Here is a 16,852-nt window from a genome sequence, read left to right on the forward strand (position 1 = left end):
TAAAAAATAAAATAAAATTGCAGCTTGCACATGCTCAGTAGAGACTTCTTCAATTTAAACAGGTAAAATCTTTGAAGATTCCATCCACATGAGAGACAAGCTTTCGAGCTACGCAGAGTATGACTGGAGAGTCAATCTCACTCTCTTTCCCTGGCCCAATGACTATTCATTGCCATTATGAATGACTAGCAATGGCCACCATGAATGTCAATAATTGTTGTTTGCTGTGTGATAGCTGTGCTGGTGTCAGGATATTGGAGAGACGAGGTGGGTGTGGTGATTATATTTTATTGAACCAACGCCTGTTGGTCTCTTTCACCAACAGAAATTGGTTCCATAAAAGATGTTAGTTCATCCACCTTGTCTCTCTAATAAATAGTCATTGAGCCAGTAAAAGAGAACGAGAATGATTCTGTAGCTGGTTGTTGGGGCACTTACGTAGGTTGTTGGAGACGCAGGTTCAGGCTCCAATGATTTTATTAAATTACTTGTACACAGCTGAACAGCTTCAACAGGAGAGACTGAGAATGACTGATACCGGAATACTCTATAGACCTGTGGCTAGGGCACTCACCTGAGAGATGAGACCCATGTTCAAATCCCGTTTTTCTCATCAGGCAGAGGAGGGAATTGAACCCAGGTCTTCCACTTGGCTAAAGGTTATAAGGGAGGCTGCTGTTGCTGCCTCCTCCTGCTCAACATGAATTCACAAATAGTTTTGGGTTGCCAAAACTGCATTTTTCAGTGAATAGTTTATTCACTGAAAAAGTTTCGCCCAGCTCTACTTCTGTCAGGATTATCCTTTAAAATGGAAAATGCAGCTTTTTGAATGGCTGAAACAGGGCAGGTAAAGACTTTGCACTTTTCCCCTCTTGCGTTGGGCTTTCTCTTAAGGCTTAAGCCAAAGCCTATTGAAGATGCTGGGAAGACTCTTGTTGACTTCAGTGGTCTTTGGATTAGGTCCTAAGAGATACCGGTCCTGTAGACTACATAAGAAGTTTATTCATCCCAACATAAAATTTGGTATTGGCTACTAGTTTAGCAGACATTAAAGGTGACTATCCCACCACATTTTTTCACTTGTTTCAGTTCGTTCAATTCTCCATCAAATTTAAAAATGAACTCCAAGAATTACTTTCTTTTAAAATCATATGAACAATTATAGAGACTAGTTAGTTTGACACTTGTAGTTTTATTATGAAAGTTTTGGCATACTAATAACTATAAAGCAAGTATGTTCTAGTAGCCCAATACATTACATTAATAATACCAACATAATTATAATCTTGAACTTCTGGCAGGAACGAACTATTCTCGTGAATGTTAAAGTGGATGAGTCCCTGGGTCTGGATAGTAGATTAGAGTACGACATGGAAGGTGATTACATGTGTATGTAAGGATTATAGTAATGAACTTTTTACTCCCTCTGACTATATATTCCCATATTTTCTTTAATAATTGCTCCATAATTCCTTATTATTTTGTTGCTAGTAGAGTTTGAGAAAGAGGCATCTGTGATCTTCATGATGTAGTTACTGCCCATTAAAACATGGTCAAAGTTTTAAAGTAAGCTGTTTTAAAATGATGAAAATGTCATGTCAGCCACATGGCTGCAATTTATCTAATCAGTAAAGGTTAATAAACTTAGAGGATGATGAGGACTTCAGACTTAATTACATGTTTATTCAAAACTCTTCTTGTGGCATAATTTTTGTGGAAATGCAACAGCTAAAAAGCTGCATGATTCAGAGGTTTAGTCTTGCTGACCAGATGCTTACTGAATTAATTAAATTCTCTTAAATAATTAAAATAAAATAATGCATTAAATGTGATGAAGCATTACAGGTTGTCTAGGTCAAGGCAGTACTGGATACATAAGATTGAAGAAAGGCTAGGATATTTTCCATTATCTTGTCTGCACATCCTAATTATCACACTTGCCTTTTATGCATGAATGCTTTCGTCTTTGGTTTCCGTTGAAATCTTGATTGACTGTGGCACCTACAAATATTTTATCTGAAAGACATTAGACTTGCATCTAATAAAGGCAGCAGTTTGATTTCGCCCTTCAGCTGCTTTCTCATTATGTAGTTTTTTTTCAATTTTATGTAGACCTAAATGTAATAAAAATCTCGAGTGAGCTGTTACTGCAATTTTTAAACTTGTTGTTATGTTCATCTGTAATACCACAGCATTCATAAGGATTTTTGGTTGACAAAGTTGGTTGGAAAATAGAGGCAGAGCAGCAAATCATAAGTGACAGTATGGAAGATTTTCAGATTCTTTAAATAGATTCCTTAATTGTATAGGCTATTTTAGAAAAGAGATGACATCTATCTGTGATGTTCAGTTATGTTACGCAAAGGGACTAAAGCAGAGTGTAATATACTGTAAGTAGTTTGTGAAGAATGTTTCAAAACTACAGTGTATATAGTATAAGCTGATCTATTTAATACAGAAGTTCATAGCTATCATTTATGAATAAAATTATAAATAGTTCTTGACATGCAACTTAATGCAGAACTTGATATATCTGTATCTGTCCATGTCTTTCTATCTGTCTGTCACCTCATGCTTGCAAAAACTGAATTTGTGGCTGCTGAAGAGTTAAAGCTTTTGTCAAATGACAATTTTATTTTAGTCAAAGTTAGTAGAGATGGAAATGAATAGATAACAAACTTTAGATTATTACATATACATCTGGGTATAATAACACTCATTTCATTGCAAGCAGCACTTGCCATCTTCTGTGACTGTAATAGTCTGTACTTATACGTAGTTACTGTCTTCCAGAGGTCACTATGACCATACGTGCTCATCCTCCTAATGCTTCATTTTTCTTGCAGTCTGGAAAATATCAACCTTCAAAGGCTTAATACATTACGAATCGATTATGTGTTAACATTATAACTTAAACCCACCAAGAAAAAATAATCATAGCTATGTCTGTCTTTCTTTCCTTAACTGACATTGACAGAGGAGCACTAGATGGGGAATGCAGGCCATAAGTAAAGTTAGTTGAGCTAAAGATGGGGAGACCATCTTTATTCTGAATTTCCTTTCTTTAGTCACTTTAAATTTTGAACTTTGCCACTATGATGATATAATTTTTGTATTTCCTATTTAAATCAATAAAACTAATCATAGAAATACTGCAAGTCCATATAAAGTATCAGGCTAAAGCAGAATATATGTGTATTAATGTGCAGTAAGGTTCCTAAGTGTTTGCTAATTAATCCACAGGTCAGAATGGTTAAAAAATTGACCTGGTTTACACGGAAAGTCAAGACAGCTATATAAAATTAAAAAATAATATACAGATGCTCCCTGACTTATGCAATCATTCCATTCCAGAAAGCCTTGCGTAACTTGAATTTTGCGTAAGTCGGAAATGTATACCCGTACGTTACGCAAAAATTTCCGCAACTCAAAAACCCTATTTCTGGTTTACGGAGATTTTTCTGTAAATGTGAATTTGCATGCATTGGGTCTTGTGTAACCCGGGGAGCATCTGTTTAATAAATGAGAGAAAGGGGAAGTTGATAGTAAAGAATACAAATCAGAAATTAGGCATTGTAGAAAATTGATAAGGGAAGCAAAGACACACGTGGAGAAATCTATGTTCAACAGAGGTAAGAACAATAAGGAACAAAAAGAATCCTGACAATGGCATTGGTCCATTGCTAGATGGAAATGTCAGAATTATCAATAATAAAGCAGAAAAGGCAGAAGCGTTCAATAAATATTTTGTGTTTGGGGAAAAACAGATGATATAGTCTCATCATATAGTAATGATAACACTCCTTCCATTCCACTATTATCTATGGAGGACGTTAAACAGAAGCTACTAAAGTTGGACACTTTTAAATCAGCAGCTCCAGATAATTGGCACCCCGGAGTTTTAAAAGAGCTGGCTGAAGAGCTAACTGGACCATTAATCTTGATTTTTCAGTAAGTCTGAGGAAGTTCCAGAAGACTGGGAGAAAGCTAATGTACCAATTTTTAAAAATGGTAAACAGGAAGACCTGGGTAATTATAGGCTTGTCAGTCTATCATCTATCCTGGGCAAGATAAGGGAGTGGCTGATATGGGACATCTTTAATAAAGAATTAAAGGAGAATAACATAATTAATTCAAATCAACATGGGTTTGTGGAAGATAAACCCTGTCAAACCAACATCTTGTTTTGATGAGATTACGAGTGTGGTTGCTAAAGGTAATAGTGTTGCCATAATATACGTAGGCATTGTAAAGCATTTGACATTGGTCTGCATAACATTTTGATTAAAAATTAACATAATATAAATTAAGTGGATTAAAAGCTAGCTAAAATTGTAAATGGGGAAATGTCATTGAGTGGGTGTATTTCCAGGCAGTGGCACTGGGACTGAGGGGGCCTGTGGGTGGGGCCTGTCCTGTCCACTTTTTGCCAGGGTGGACCCTGCCCTCTTCCCCTCCTCCTCACCTTAGGCCCCACCCTCCCCAGCCAGGCCTCTGTGGAGCCCAGCCAGAGAGCCCAGGCAGCTGTGGGGAGCCGCGTGGACCCTCCAACTCCCCAGTATGCAGGGAGCTGAGAGCAGCCACTGTCCCGTGTCCTTGCTCCCTGGGCTCCCCCTCCTCCATGACTCCATGCCGGCTCCCCACAACTGCCCGCTTGGCTCTCCCTGATCCAGCTCCGGGTTGAGGGAGGGGCAGGGGCTTGGAGCTGTAGCCCGGCCACAGTAAGAGCTGCATGTGCAGCTGTGAGGAGCCATAGACCCTCCACCTTCCTTGGGCTGGGAACCTGGGGGGCAGGGACATGGGCCAGGGGTTGCTTGGGCCCCTCACATCGTCTGCTGTGGCTCTCCACGGTTGCCTGCGTGGCTTTTATCATGGCTGGGCTGTGGCTCTGAGCACTGCCCCCCCCCGGCCAGAGTTGGGTTGGGGAGAGCTACACAGGCAGTTGTGGTGCAACTGTTGCTGGAGTAGTGTCCCCTTCTGGTGGCCACAATTCAAGAAGGTTGTTGGTAAATTGAAGAGGGTACAGAAAATAGCCACAATAATGAGTAAAGGATTAGAAAACATGCCTTAGAGTTAGACTCCAGGAGCTCAATCTATTTAGCTTAACAAAGAGAAGGTTAAGGGTTGATTTGATTGCTGTCGATAAGTATCTATATGTCGAACAAATATTCAATTATGGGCTCTTCAATCTAGCAGAGAAAGATGTAACCCGATCCAATGGTTGGAAGTTGAAACTAGACTGGAAATAAAGTGTAAATTTTTAACAGCGAGACAGCTTTTAAGTAAAGATTGGAAGTTTTTGTAAAAGATATGCGCCAGGAATCTTTTGGCAAAGTTCTATGGCCTGTGTTATGCAGGAGGTCAGAGTAGATGATCACTGTGGTCCCTTCTGGCCTTGGATTATATGGATCTGTTAACCTAGGAATCTGTATTTGAGATTGCTTTCAGAAGACATTTCAGTTCTGTTGTAAAGCCACAACTTTATTATGGGCCAGGTTGTTGTATTCTTACCCATATTGAATAGTACTTTATACCACTAATAGTCTTGTTGGAGTCAGTGGGGCTGCTACTGGAGTAAGGCACTACTCTTTTTGAGGTAGGCATATCACAATCTGGCTCTCTATCGGGGTGGGCAAACCTTTTGGCCCGAGGGACGCATTGGGGTGCGAAACTGTATGGAGGGCCGGGTAGGGAAGGCTGTGCCCCCAAAACAGCCTGGCCCCCCCCCCCCACTTCCCACCCGCTGATTGTCCCCCTCAGAACCACCGACCCATCCAACCCCCACCCTGCTCCTTGTCCCCTGACTGCCCTCTCCTGGGACCCCTCGCCCCAAACCGCCCCTCCCCCCAGGATTTCACCCCCTATCCAACCCGCCCTGCTCCCTGTCCCCTGGCTGCCCCGACCTATCCACACCCCCGCACCCTGACAGGCCCCCTCGGACCCCACCCCCTATCCAACTCTCCCTGTTTCCCGACCCCTGACTGCCCCAGAACCTCCACCCCATCCAACTGTTCCCTGGGACCTCCTATCTAACCCCCCGCCTGCGTGCGCACCGCTGCCCCCTTGCCATGCAGCTCTGAGCGGCAGGAGCTTGCAGTGCAGCTGCCGGCGCGGCAGCGTGGCTGCTGGAGAGGGGGAACAGTTGGGGGGAGGAGGGGAGCGGGGGCAAGCCTCCCGGGCCAGGAGCTCAGGGGCAGGGCAGGACGGTCTTGGGGGCCGGATGTGGCCTGCGGGCCGTAGTTTGCCTATCTCTGCTCTATACGATCACAACAATACAATTTAACTGAAGATCCTGTGCAAGTGTTCCTTGTACTATGGATGTGTTTTCCAGTTGTCCCTGACAAAAAAAACAAACAAATCGTAAACCATTTGAGAGACTGCCTGATTCCCAGTTGTTAGACTGAGACTTTGCCATCAGAGCCCTGTGCTATGTGGGTCACCATTTCTAAAATGAAAAATTGGGCCCTACAGCTGATAACGTTCATTGTTCCCTAATGGTTTAGCTTTCCTATGAAGCAGGAGGTGAATACAACCTTTGTCTCAGCTGAATCTAGTTGAGATTGCTCTCCCTCAATGTTTGAAACCTTTTGTGGTCTTAAGGTCCTCAGTGCCATACTGTCCTGTATACATGTGTACTGCCTGCCCTCAGATGCAGCTAGTAATCTGCTTAGCAAATTGTCATTTATGTTTTGCTGCTCATTGCCCCATCCACCTAAGTCACAAAGATGTTGAGCCAAGTCTGGACCAAGGATAACTATACTGGAAGTGATGTTGGAGAGACGCAGCCCATCCAAATAAAACAGCCCTAACTTGTGGAGAATCCAGTCATACCCGAAGGTCTGGCCACCAACAGTGCAAGTGAAATTCTTGTCTAATGGGCAATATTACTGCTGCTCTGGTACATCTTACTGTGGATGTTGGTGTCCCTTTACCCCTGCCATTAGAGAAGTTTTGAATACACCAGTCTGGTTCTTGAGAACATAGGAAACAATGCAACTCAATCCTGTTGCACTCTAACTTTCAATTATACACTTATCCATTCCACCAAATCATTGTGCTAAATTTGTCTGTCCTTGATGCCTTAACCTCTTTAGGTATGTGCACTCAGTCACTGCCCACTGGTTTTTTCCCTACCCTTGTGTCCTGAGCTGATTATGCTTTTACTGTCGTGGGTCTCAGTGTAGAGTTTACTTTTTTATTATTATTATTGTTCACGAGAGTTTTTGATTTGATCACTCTCGGTCCCAATAGATTTCTTCTCCCCCCGCCCCCCAAACCTTAATATCACCTTTTGACAGTTTTTTGTTAATCTTTTACGGGGTTCATGTCAATGTATTGTAAATTACTTTATTATGTTGTACAACACCCAGGGCATTATAGCAGGTAGTAAGTGGGGCTTTTAAAATCAGGATTATTACGCTTGTATTATATTGTCATGTTTGCATCATGACAACTGAAATGCATGTGCTGAGGCTCATTGGTATTTATCTGAGTAGCTCACCAGTAGTTTGCTAGGCAGCGTGCCCAATAAATTGTTGAAACTGCATTGTAAGGGCTGCTGTTAAAAAAGGTCTTTGGGTTTTATTTACAATTCCAAAAGGGAGAAAAAATTATATGGCTGTTGGAAAAAATTAGTCAGCACTAAATTTTAATAAAATGTGACACAATAATTAGTCCCTTCAGATTCAAAGGAATCTTAATAGACTTCCTAGTCCTTGTGTAGTGAAAGATCTGTATGACAACTTCACATCTTAATTGAACCTCATATCCTTTATCTAAGAAACTTTTTGTTGTTGGGGTTGGGGAGTCAGCTAGAAAGGAATGCACAATTGATATGCTTACCAGAACCTGCCCAGGCAGACATGTTAAAGATGATTGTTCTGTAGTCTTTAAGAGACCCCAATAGACCTTCATGTGAGAATGGACATGGAGAATAAAACAGGTTGAGGGTGTAGATTGGGGGCGGGGGCTGGTTATTCTGAGAGAATGTTGCCCTAAATTTGTTCATTATTTTTAAGACATGAAGAGTATTAAGACAGCTGAATTGGATGATTGGAAATGTCTTTATTGTTAAAGAGTGAACATGATCCAAGGAAATAAGCATCTTTTTGAATGGCAAAAGAATCTCTGCATGTGCTCTCTCTCTCTCATATAGTGTTGACAGAAGAGTCCAGATATTTCAATGTCTTGTACCTAAGTTTTTAGTGCCGGTCCAGTAATGCTTTCTATAGTATTTTTAAGCATGTATGCTTATTTTTACCTATCCTTTCATTTAATGACTTTTTCGCTCTGTTTTTATGCAGTTGCCAATAAAACATTATTTTGTTTAAGACAAAGGGAATTCAGTTTGGACATTGTAATTTTTGGGCGGTTTTTAGTTGGTGACCCACAGAGGGCAAAAGTTCTCTAACCTCGCAAGAGGCCTGGAGTATAGAGTTCTAAGCCTACTCATCTGAATCCCCCCCGATTTTCCAGCTCCCCATATTTTCCCCATAGATTCCTAAGGTTGTGCAGACATAAACTGTCACTCTCTGTATAAACAAAATCTAGTATTTGTTCTGAATCGATATAGTTTGTTATAAAGACTTGTTTTTACTCTGTAAAATAATATTGCTGATATACTCTTGTACACTGAAAACAAGACGTTTTCAAATGGCTTTACGTTTAACATGTGACTGGAAATTATTTTGGAGGACCTATTAGGAGTCCTTGATGGAGCAGAATAGCAATTGAGGACAAGATTTAAAAAAATAAGAGTCTGAAGTTAATCATCTACATTTATTTTTAGATACCTAAACAGGGCTGGGCATCTTGGTCCCATTAGGTGCTCAGCATTTTTTTTTTTTTTTTTTTTTTTTGAAAATTGGGTCTCATATTTAGATGCCCAAATATGGATATATCCTATTTATGAAAATATTGCCTTTAGTTTCCAACCCATTTAAATTTGAACTATTTTACATTGTACACAATGATTTTGGTGAAATGACAGAGGGCATAATTTTAGAGGTTCATGATAAATATAACTTATAAACTGATACAGAGTACGTAATGCACTGCACATTACCTTCCTTCAGTGGTTTTCCAATTTAAGTTACTTTATGGCCAGTCACCACATTTGTTTGGGCCCTGATTACAAATCCATATAGAAAGAGAATTAAATAGATTCTTCTTTCATCATTGATTTTAATTTAAAAAGTAATTCATGTAATGTAGTACAAACCTACAGATTTTAAAAGTTTGATGGGTTCATTTAAAATGAACTGCTAAGAAATAGCTTTTATTATTGGCATATCTGTTGACAATCTTCTCATTAATGATATAGTCCCTTAAAGAAAAATGTGGAGTGTTACATAGGAGTTTAGTGGATGAATAAAATGGACTTTTATTGGCATTCATTTTCCTTTCTCTTTCATGCACTGGTGTGGTGAGCAGATTTTTGTAATTAAATGGTAACTTGTCCTAATTCACTTATCTATCGTTTCCTTTGTGTTCGTATATGAGAGAAAACAGATCAGAATGTGGTTATCAGTGGGGGAAAATAACAATTACTTTTGTTATGTGAATATGACAAAGGGAAAATGTGTTTTGTCCCTGTAAGCCAGTTATATCATAAAATACAGATTGCTTTTTATTTGTTTATGTAAGTATCACATTATGACAAAATTTACAAACTGTAATATTTTACCAACCCCTTCCATCCTGTTTCATTGTCATATACTTTTTTCTTTGCAGTAGAGCCTTCCTAATTCATGATTCCCTAGTTAACAAACCCATTAATTTTCATAAAACAGCAAACATTTCACCTTATATCTAATAGCAGGGTGCTTAGTAAAATCTTCTATACTTAACATGAGACGGAACAGTCTCTTGGTTAAAGCAGATGTGTGGAAGGTAGGACTTCTGGATTCTGCTCCTGAATTGGCCCCAAAATTTGCTGTGTGACCATTGGAAAGTAGTGTAACTTTTCTGTGCCTGTTTCCCTTTCTGCAAAAACAGGGAGATCTTTATAAAGTGCTTTGGGATAGTTATATGATAGATGCTATATAAGTGCAATTAATTAATGTTACTAAGATATCAATAATTTTGCAAAACATACTCTATTATGAAGGTAGTATAAATAATAAACTAAATTGAAATGGCCAAAATGAATGATTTTGAAATGATCTGCCTTAGGTATTTTAAAATAATATACATTTTTTTGATTGCTAACCATGTGAATTTCAGTGATCCTCAGTAGATTTCAGTCATTAGTGCGATGTACTTTTCTGCTGTAAAGACTTTCTCATAATTGCTGATCACTGAGTAACTAGGGGGTAAACAGAATTGTCTTCTTTATAATTTGCCTACTCCTCTCACCTGGTTCATTCCGTGGTAATGTTACAATCCAGTCTGTGTAGCACTATATTTTATTTCCATTATGTCACATTTTGATGTCACAAATCAGTTTCTACCATTGCTGAATGAACTGAGCAGGACGACTAGACTGATTATAAACAATGAAGATGGTATTTAACATTTAAATAGCTCTCTCTGTCTGTAGAACTCAAAGAACTTTCCATTTTACATGTGGGGAAAGTGAGGTGCAGAGAGATAAGTGACTTGTCTAAGATTAAAGAGGAAGTAGGTAGAGGGTCTTGGAACAAAACCCAGACCTTGAGAAAGGAGGGTGACTTTGTTTTTAGTGATGGAAGCCAACCTCTTTCTCCTCCCGCTAGAGCAGGGGTGGGCAAACTTTTTAGCCCAAGGGCCACATCTGGGTATGGAAATTGTATGGCGGGCCATGAATGTTCATGAAATTAGGGGTTGGGGTGCAGGACGGTGTGAGGGGTCTGGTGGGGGTGCGGGCTCTGGGGTGGGGCCATAAATGAGGAGTTCAGGATGCAGGAGGAGGCTCCTGGCTGGGGCAGGGGGTTGGGGTGTGAGGGGGGGCTCCAACTTGGGATGTGGGCTCTGGGACAGGGCTAAGGATGAGGGGTTGGGGGTGCAGGAGGGTGCTCCGGGCTGGGACTGAGGGGTTCGGAGGGTGGGAAGGGGATCAGGGATGGGGGTTGGGGCACAGGAAAGGGTCAGGGGTGCAGGCTCCGGGCAGCGCTTACCTCAAGCAGCTCTCGGAAGCAGCAGCATGTCCCTCTTCTGGCTCCTACGTGGAGGTGCGACCAGGCGGCTCTGTGCTGCCCCGTCCACAGGTGCCGCCCCTGCAGCTCCCGTTGGCTGTGGTTCCCAGCCAATGGGAGCTACGGGGATGGTGCTTGGGGTGGGGGGAATGTGTGGGGCCCCCTGGCTTCCCCAATGCATAAGAGCCAGAGGGGGGACATGCCTTTGCTTCTGGGAGCCGTGCAGAGCCCCGGAACACGTGGAGCGGGGCAAGCCCCACACCCCGCTCTCCAGCGGGAGCTCGAGGGCCAGATTAAAATGTCTGAAGGGCTGGATGTGGCCTCCGGGCCATAGTTTGCCCACCCCCACTCTAGCGCAACGTTGCTATCTGATCTATCTACATTTCATATTTGGGGGTGAGGTTTGAATTAACCTTAATTTTTAAACAAAATATTGTCATGTGCTGAGCCACCATATTACATCAGTTGTTTGCTGATGACATTTGCCCTATTGGGAGGCATGTGGCACAAATATTCAGTCTTGGCTGTCAGCCAGATTGGGAGGAAACACTTCAGCTAACCATTGAGCATCAACCATTATCACGGTAAAGAAATGGCTTGAACTACTGCTTCCATAACCTCCAAGCTGTATATAAATATAGTTGAAAAATTAGGGTTAGCCTTGAACAAAGCAACATCAGGGAGTAAGACTTGAAGATTCAAGAAATGATGCGTCAACTTGTTTGAGATGGAAAAATATTTTATTTTAATATTTTAATTCCTTGGAGTAATTGTCTTCCCTCAATAAACTGGAAACACTGTAAAAACATAAAATCCAACAAGTGAGGCCCAAATTATTATTGAAGTATTTCTTTCTCTCATTTTAAACCTAAATTCTAGCAAAAAATAAGATCTGAAAATCAGGCTAATTTATATAGCTTTGTTTTTTCTGTAGATATCGCCGTTAATTGACAATGATGAGAAAGGAATTTCAACAAAAGTATGCAACTATATAGTTTATTGTGCTTTAAACAAAATACTGTTAAAGTTTCCTGTTCTTGTTTTAATTGAAGAAAACTGACGTTGCTTATTTTGTCTTATTAGGATTCTTCCCAAGCAGCTCTCAAGGGTGTGATGCTTTTCTTCGTCACAAGATGACACTGATTTCTCCCTCAATATTGAAAAAATATGGAATTCCTTTTGACAAGGTACAGTAGAATTTATTTTAATGACGTGCCTCTGTGCGTAGTATCCAGATATGGGTAGCTACAAAGGCAAAGCAAAACAGTATCTTTTTATTCAGGCCCAGATTCCAAATTACTGTTGTTAAAACAAGCTTCTGGGCTGTTGGGTTGTTTCCTTGGTTTGGTCGCGGATTTTCAAAGAAGCCTAAGGGGGAGTTAGGTTGCCAAATCCCGTTGAAATGCAATATAATTATATTAATATGAAACAGCTTGGAAAAATTAAAACCTTTTATGTTCCAAACTCATTTAGTAATATCTTAATTTTTGAAGCCATCAACAGTCCATTATGTAATATATTTTGATATTTGGTAAATACAAATTTATTTAGATTGGTGCTACTACATTAATTCATACCTCTCTTAAATAGTGGTAATAGATCATGTTTTGTTGGGATCAAACTTTTTAAAGAAATGTTTATATGGACCATGCTTTATTGTTTTCTTTGTATGTAATGCAGTATAATTTTTATTGGCATTTTGTGATCATAAATTTCAGATGAAAATACACGATGGAATAAATGTTTGAAAATTTATTTATTATGAAACTTTTTAATGCAACTTAGTAGATGTAGTTAGAAATACCGAAAAAAATAATAATCAGATGCTCCTTTTCTGGGTGACAGATTATTTTCTACAAAATTTAGTGCATATATTATTCTTTTGCTTTGTGCTGGTTGATAGTGACTGAGTGAAAAAGGGTATACAGCATGAACATTTTATATAAAGCAGGAGAAGTGAAAAAAAGAACTTTGGCTTGATTAAAAAAAAATCTCCTTTTGGGTTTGAGAAGGATTAAGTGCTTAGCTGCTTGAAAAACATTTAAAATACTCTGTGTATCCTCCTCTCCACTTGATTTTTTCTTTCCATGATCCTAGCTCTTCTCTACCTAAAAGCCTTTTTACTTGTGACTAGGTGTGTACTTCATGTGGGTGTGAGGCAGTGAAAGTGTATTGTTTTTTTACAGTGGCATCAACTTATGCCAAGATTCATTCAGCAGCTTGGTGAGCCTGACTTAGCTCCCCTTGGACATTTGTTTGTCTGATATTTAAATTTAGCAGCCTCTGATCATTATACAGTTATGATCATTTTATAGATTCTTGATTTCCCACCTCTACGTTTTTCTAAAGTGTATAGAGGAGTCCAACAATAAGCCTGTATATTTTTCTCACACAAAATCCACTTGCAGAATAAGCCCATCACTTTTTGTTTGATTGTTGTCTCTATTTTCACATATGTGATTTATTTACATATAGGTAGCAGAATATGTATATATGCTCAGCTGCTCAATTTTTCACTCTCTAGATCAGGGGTAGGCAGACTTTTTGGGCCAAGGGCCACATCTGGGAGGGGAAATTGTATGCAGGGCCGGGGCAGGGGGGTTGGGGTGCAGGAGGGAGTGCGGGGTGTGGGAGGGGGTGCGGTGTGCAAGAACAGGCTCAGGGCAAGGGATTGGGGCAAAGGAGGGATGTGGGGTATTTGAGGGGGCTCAGGGCAGGGGGTTGGGATGCAGGAGGGGTGCAGGTGCGACGGGGCTGAGGGCAGGGAATTGGGGTGCAGGAGGGGTGCGAGGTGCAGACAGGGGGCTTAGGGCAGGGAATTTGGGGGGCAGGGTGCAGGAGGGGTTCGGGCTCCGACCCAGTGCTGCTTACCTAAAGCGGCTCCGGGGTGAGAGCGGCGCCCCTCGGGGCCAGGGCAGGCTCCCTGCATGCCTGCCCTGGCCCCACGCCGTGCCGCTCTGGGAAGCGTCCGGAACCACTTCCCTGTGCGGCCCCTGGGGGAGGAGGGGGCACAGGGCTCCGCGTGCTGCCCTTGCCACGCCTCCAGGTCCCTCCCCCAAAGCTCCCATTGGCCACGGTTCCCCGTTCCCAGCCAATGGGAGCTGCAGAGGGCGGTGCCTGGAGGCAAAGGCAACACACGGAGCCCTCTGCGCCCCGGGGCCCCAGGGACGTGGTGCTGGCCTCTTCTGAGAGCGGCATGGGGCCTGCGGTACCACGGGGGGCAATCCCACGGGCCGGATCCAAAGCCCTGAGGGGCCGGATCCAGCCTGCGAGCCGTAGTTTGCCCACCCCTGCTCTAGACTGTATGGCTATGTAGGGCCTCCTATCTCATTCAGTTTAGATTTATGGGATATTATTAAGTGAGGTCAAGAGAAATAATGTAACTACTGATTCTTTTCATACCCTTGTAATTTATCACTAATGTGTCAAATAAAATCACGGAATTTAGATCTGTTGTTTTGGATTTAATGAACATTAATTTAAGCAGTATATTTTTCAGCATATGGGAATGGTGGAAGCATAAAGTTTAATAACTTGCTGGCAGATTTGTTTTTAACATTGTCAGGCTTGTGTTTGGCGTAGGTAGGCGAGTCCAGAGCAATAAGGTCGGTTGCTTTATTTCAGTGTCTTGGACTTTCTCATTTTCTATTTTTAAAAATGTGTTAGAAATAGTTAAATGGAATAAATTTAGTTCTGTCACCTACTGCTAGGAAGAAGCAGCCTGTACCCGAGTGCAGTTTTAATTAATGGGAATCAGTGAGAATGTGAATAGAAAGAATCAGGCTGTGATCTCTCGTGGCTTGCTGTGATAGAACTGGAAACGTGCTGAACACTGATAAGCCAGCCTACGCCTACCAGGTGACAGCTGAACTGCCGCTTATTGCAATAGAACACCTGCTAAACTGTCATCAGTAGGGGGGGTGCATGACAAGATAAATTTGGGAATTGCTGGCACTGAGAATGTTCTTTCTTATACATCCCTGCAACACGATCTGAAAACTCCAATTACAGTCGCTGTGTGTGTTTGTGTGCTATATATTTACACACATGCTTATGCATATATAAAGCATCCAATTGCTTCACATTTGTGCTGGAACCATAAGATGGTTTATATATTTGTATATAAAGTATGACTTTTTTCATTCTCCCTCCCCCCGCCCATTCTGGCCCAAAATATGGTGGTGATGTCAAGAACATGCCAATATCTGGAGTGCCATTCCTTTGGGTTTCTTGTTGCATACAGAGAATGCACACACGACATTCATATGATTGTGAGAACAGAGTTTTGTGTATTTGTGGGGTCCAAATGAGGAAATTAAATACAAAAACTGTTATTATTATGCTTGAGAGCTTAAGACATTAAAGGTAATATAAATTTCTACAGAGGTGTAGTGTGACCTCTAGTTATATTGCTTGCTGTTCACTATCTGGCATTCAACTTTAACTGTTCATATGAAAATGACTATACTGTACAAAATATAGTTGTATCTTTTGTGGTGTCATTGTTTTTTTCCCTAGCTATAACTTAATCTACTGAATCACTGGGCTGCTGTCTCTTTCCACTGAATCACTCTTCATTGTATTTTGTAAGGAAAAGTGATCCTTTGGATAAATCCTTGTTTACTGCATAAAGTGGTGTTAAAGCTTCACTGCCCAGTGCTATTTGAGTACTGTTTCCCAGACCTGAGGCTTTCCATGCTAAGCCATTCCCCACACCCTCCGAGTAGAGTTGTAGTAGTGTGCTGTAGCAACATCCTTTCAAAACCCCGCAGTAAAATAAGTGTTAATGGAGTGTTAAGAAGGAGATTTTAATGTCACAAAGTTTAGGGCAGTCATTACATCATTTAGAATGCAAAGAGTCTTCAGCATTATTAGTTATTGTAAAGTTGTAGTAGTGATGTTACACAAAAAGTGTGGTTCTGCTTCCTTGAAAAAGACTTTGAAGAAATGACACCTATTCTTGTATTATTCAGTAATAGAAGGTGTGAAAACTAAATTAGCTCCTCATTTATACATGTATAGTCCCACTGTCTTCAGAATAGGTTGTCAGTGACACCTATGGAACCTAATTAGCATTAAATGGGTCAGGCACTGAAAAGTTGTGTGGGGATGGGAAAGGGAGGGGAAAAGAAATCCCCCTCTAACCTAGCTCAATTACATGGAGCATCTGTGGCACCATTCCAGAGAAGCTACTTAAGGTGAAGTGAGCTGTAGCTCATGAAAGCTTATGCTCAAATAAATTGGTTAGTCTCTAAGGTGCCACAAGTACTCCTTTTCTTTTTGCGAATACAGACTAACACGGCTGTTACTCTGAAACCTACTTAAGGCCTGTGGATGAAGTAGCCTTCCCAGCCATTACAGTATGCCCCCTCTATTGGGGAAGGTAGCAGCAGATATTTGGCCCACACCCTCCCCTGCTGGCTGCCACCCTGCCTTGTCTTCCCACTTCAAATCTTATGCTCTCTACTCATTGCCCCCCCATGTATTGTTAATAGGGGTCGTCTGGTTTTGTAGAAGAGGAACATGATTTGCTCCCTTGTGAACACTTTCTGAATTTGTGGCCTACTCTAATGTGGGGATACTGATGGGCCAGAAGTTTGTTATTTCAAAATGTAGTCAGTAATGTCTCTTCAGGTCTGCCTATATTTAATCCAAATTGGATGCCATGTGCAAATATCTATTTTGACATCAGCAAATATAATTTTCATTTCTTTAATAAGAGAAGGTCTTTTTAAATA

At 41.1% G+C, this 16,852-nt stretch overlaps 1 protein-coding gene across 26 annotated transcripts in view; it reads left to right on the top strand.

Annotated features, from left to right (window-relative positions):
• The window catches only part of KDM4C (lysine demethylase 4C), a 446,017-nt gene that overhangs the window by 97,195 nt on the left and 331,970 nt on the right, over positions 1 to 16,852 (top strand). For all 26 annotated transcript variants that reach the window (XR_006291311.1, XR_006291312.1, XM_043547717.1 and 23 more), the window contains one exon: positions 12,198 to 12,301. Coding sequence is in view for 24 of the 26 variants with exons in the window: in XM_043547717.1 (XP_043403652.1) it covers positions 12,198 to 12,301 (104 nt within the window). In the remaining 2 variants the exon portion in view is untranslated. The remainder of the gene's footprint in view (positions 1 to 12,197; positions 12,302 to 16,852) is intronic.

This window comes from Chelonia mydas, chromosome 5 (genome assembly GCF_015237465.2).
Source record: "Chelonia mydas isolate rCheMyd1 chromosome 5, rCheMyd1.pri.v2, whole genome shotgun sequence".
NCBI lineage: Eukaryota > Metazoa > Chordata > Testudines > Cheloniidae > Chelonia > Chelonia mydas.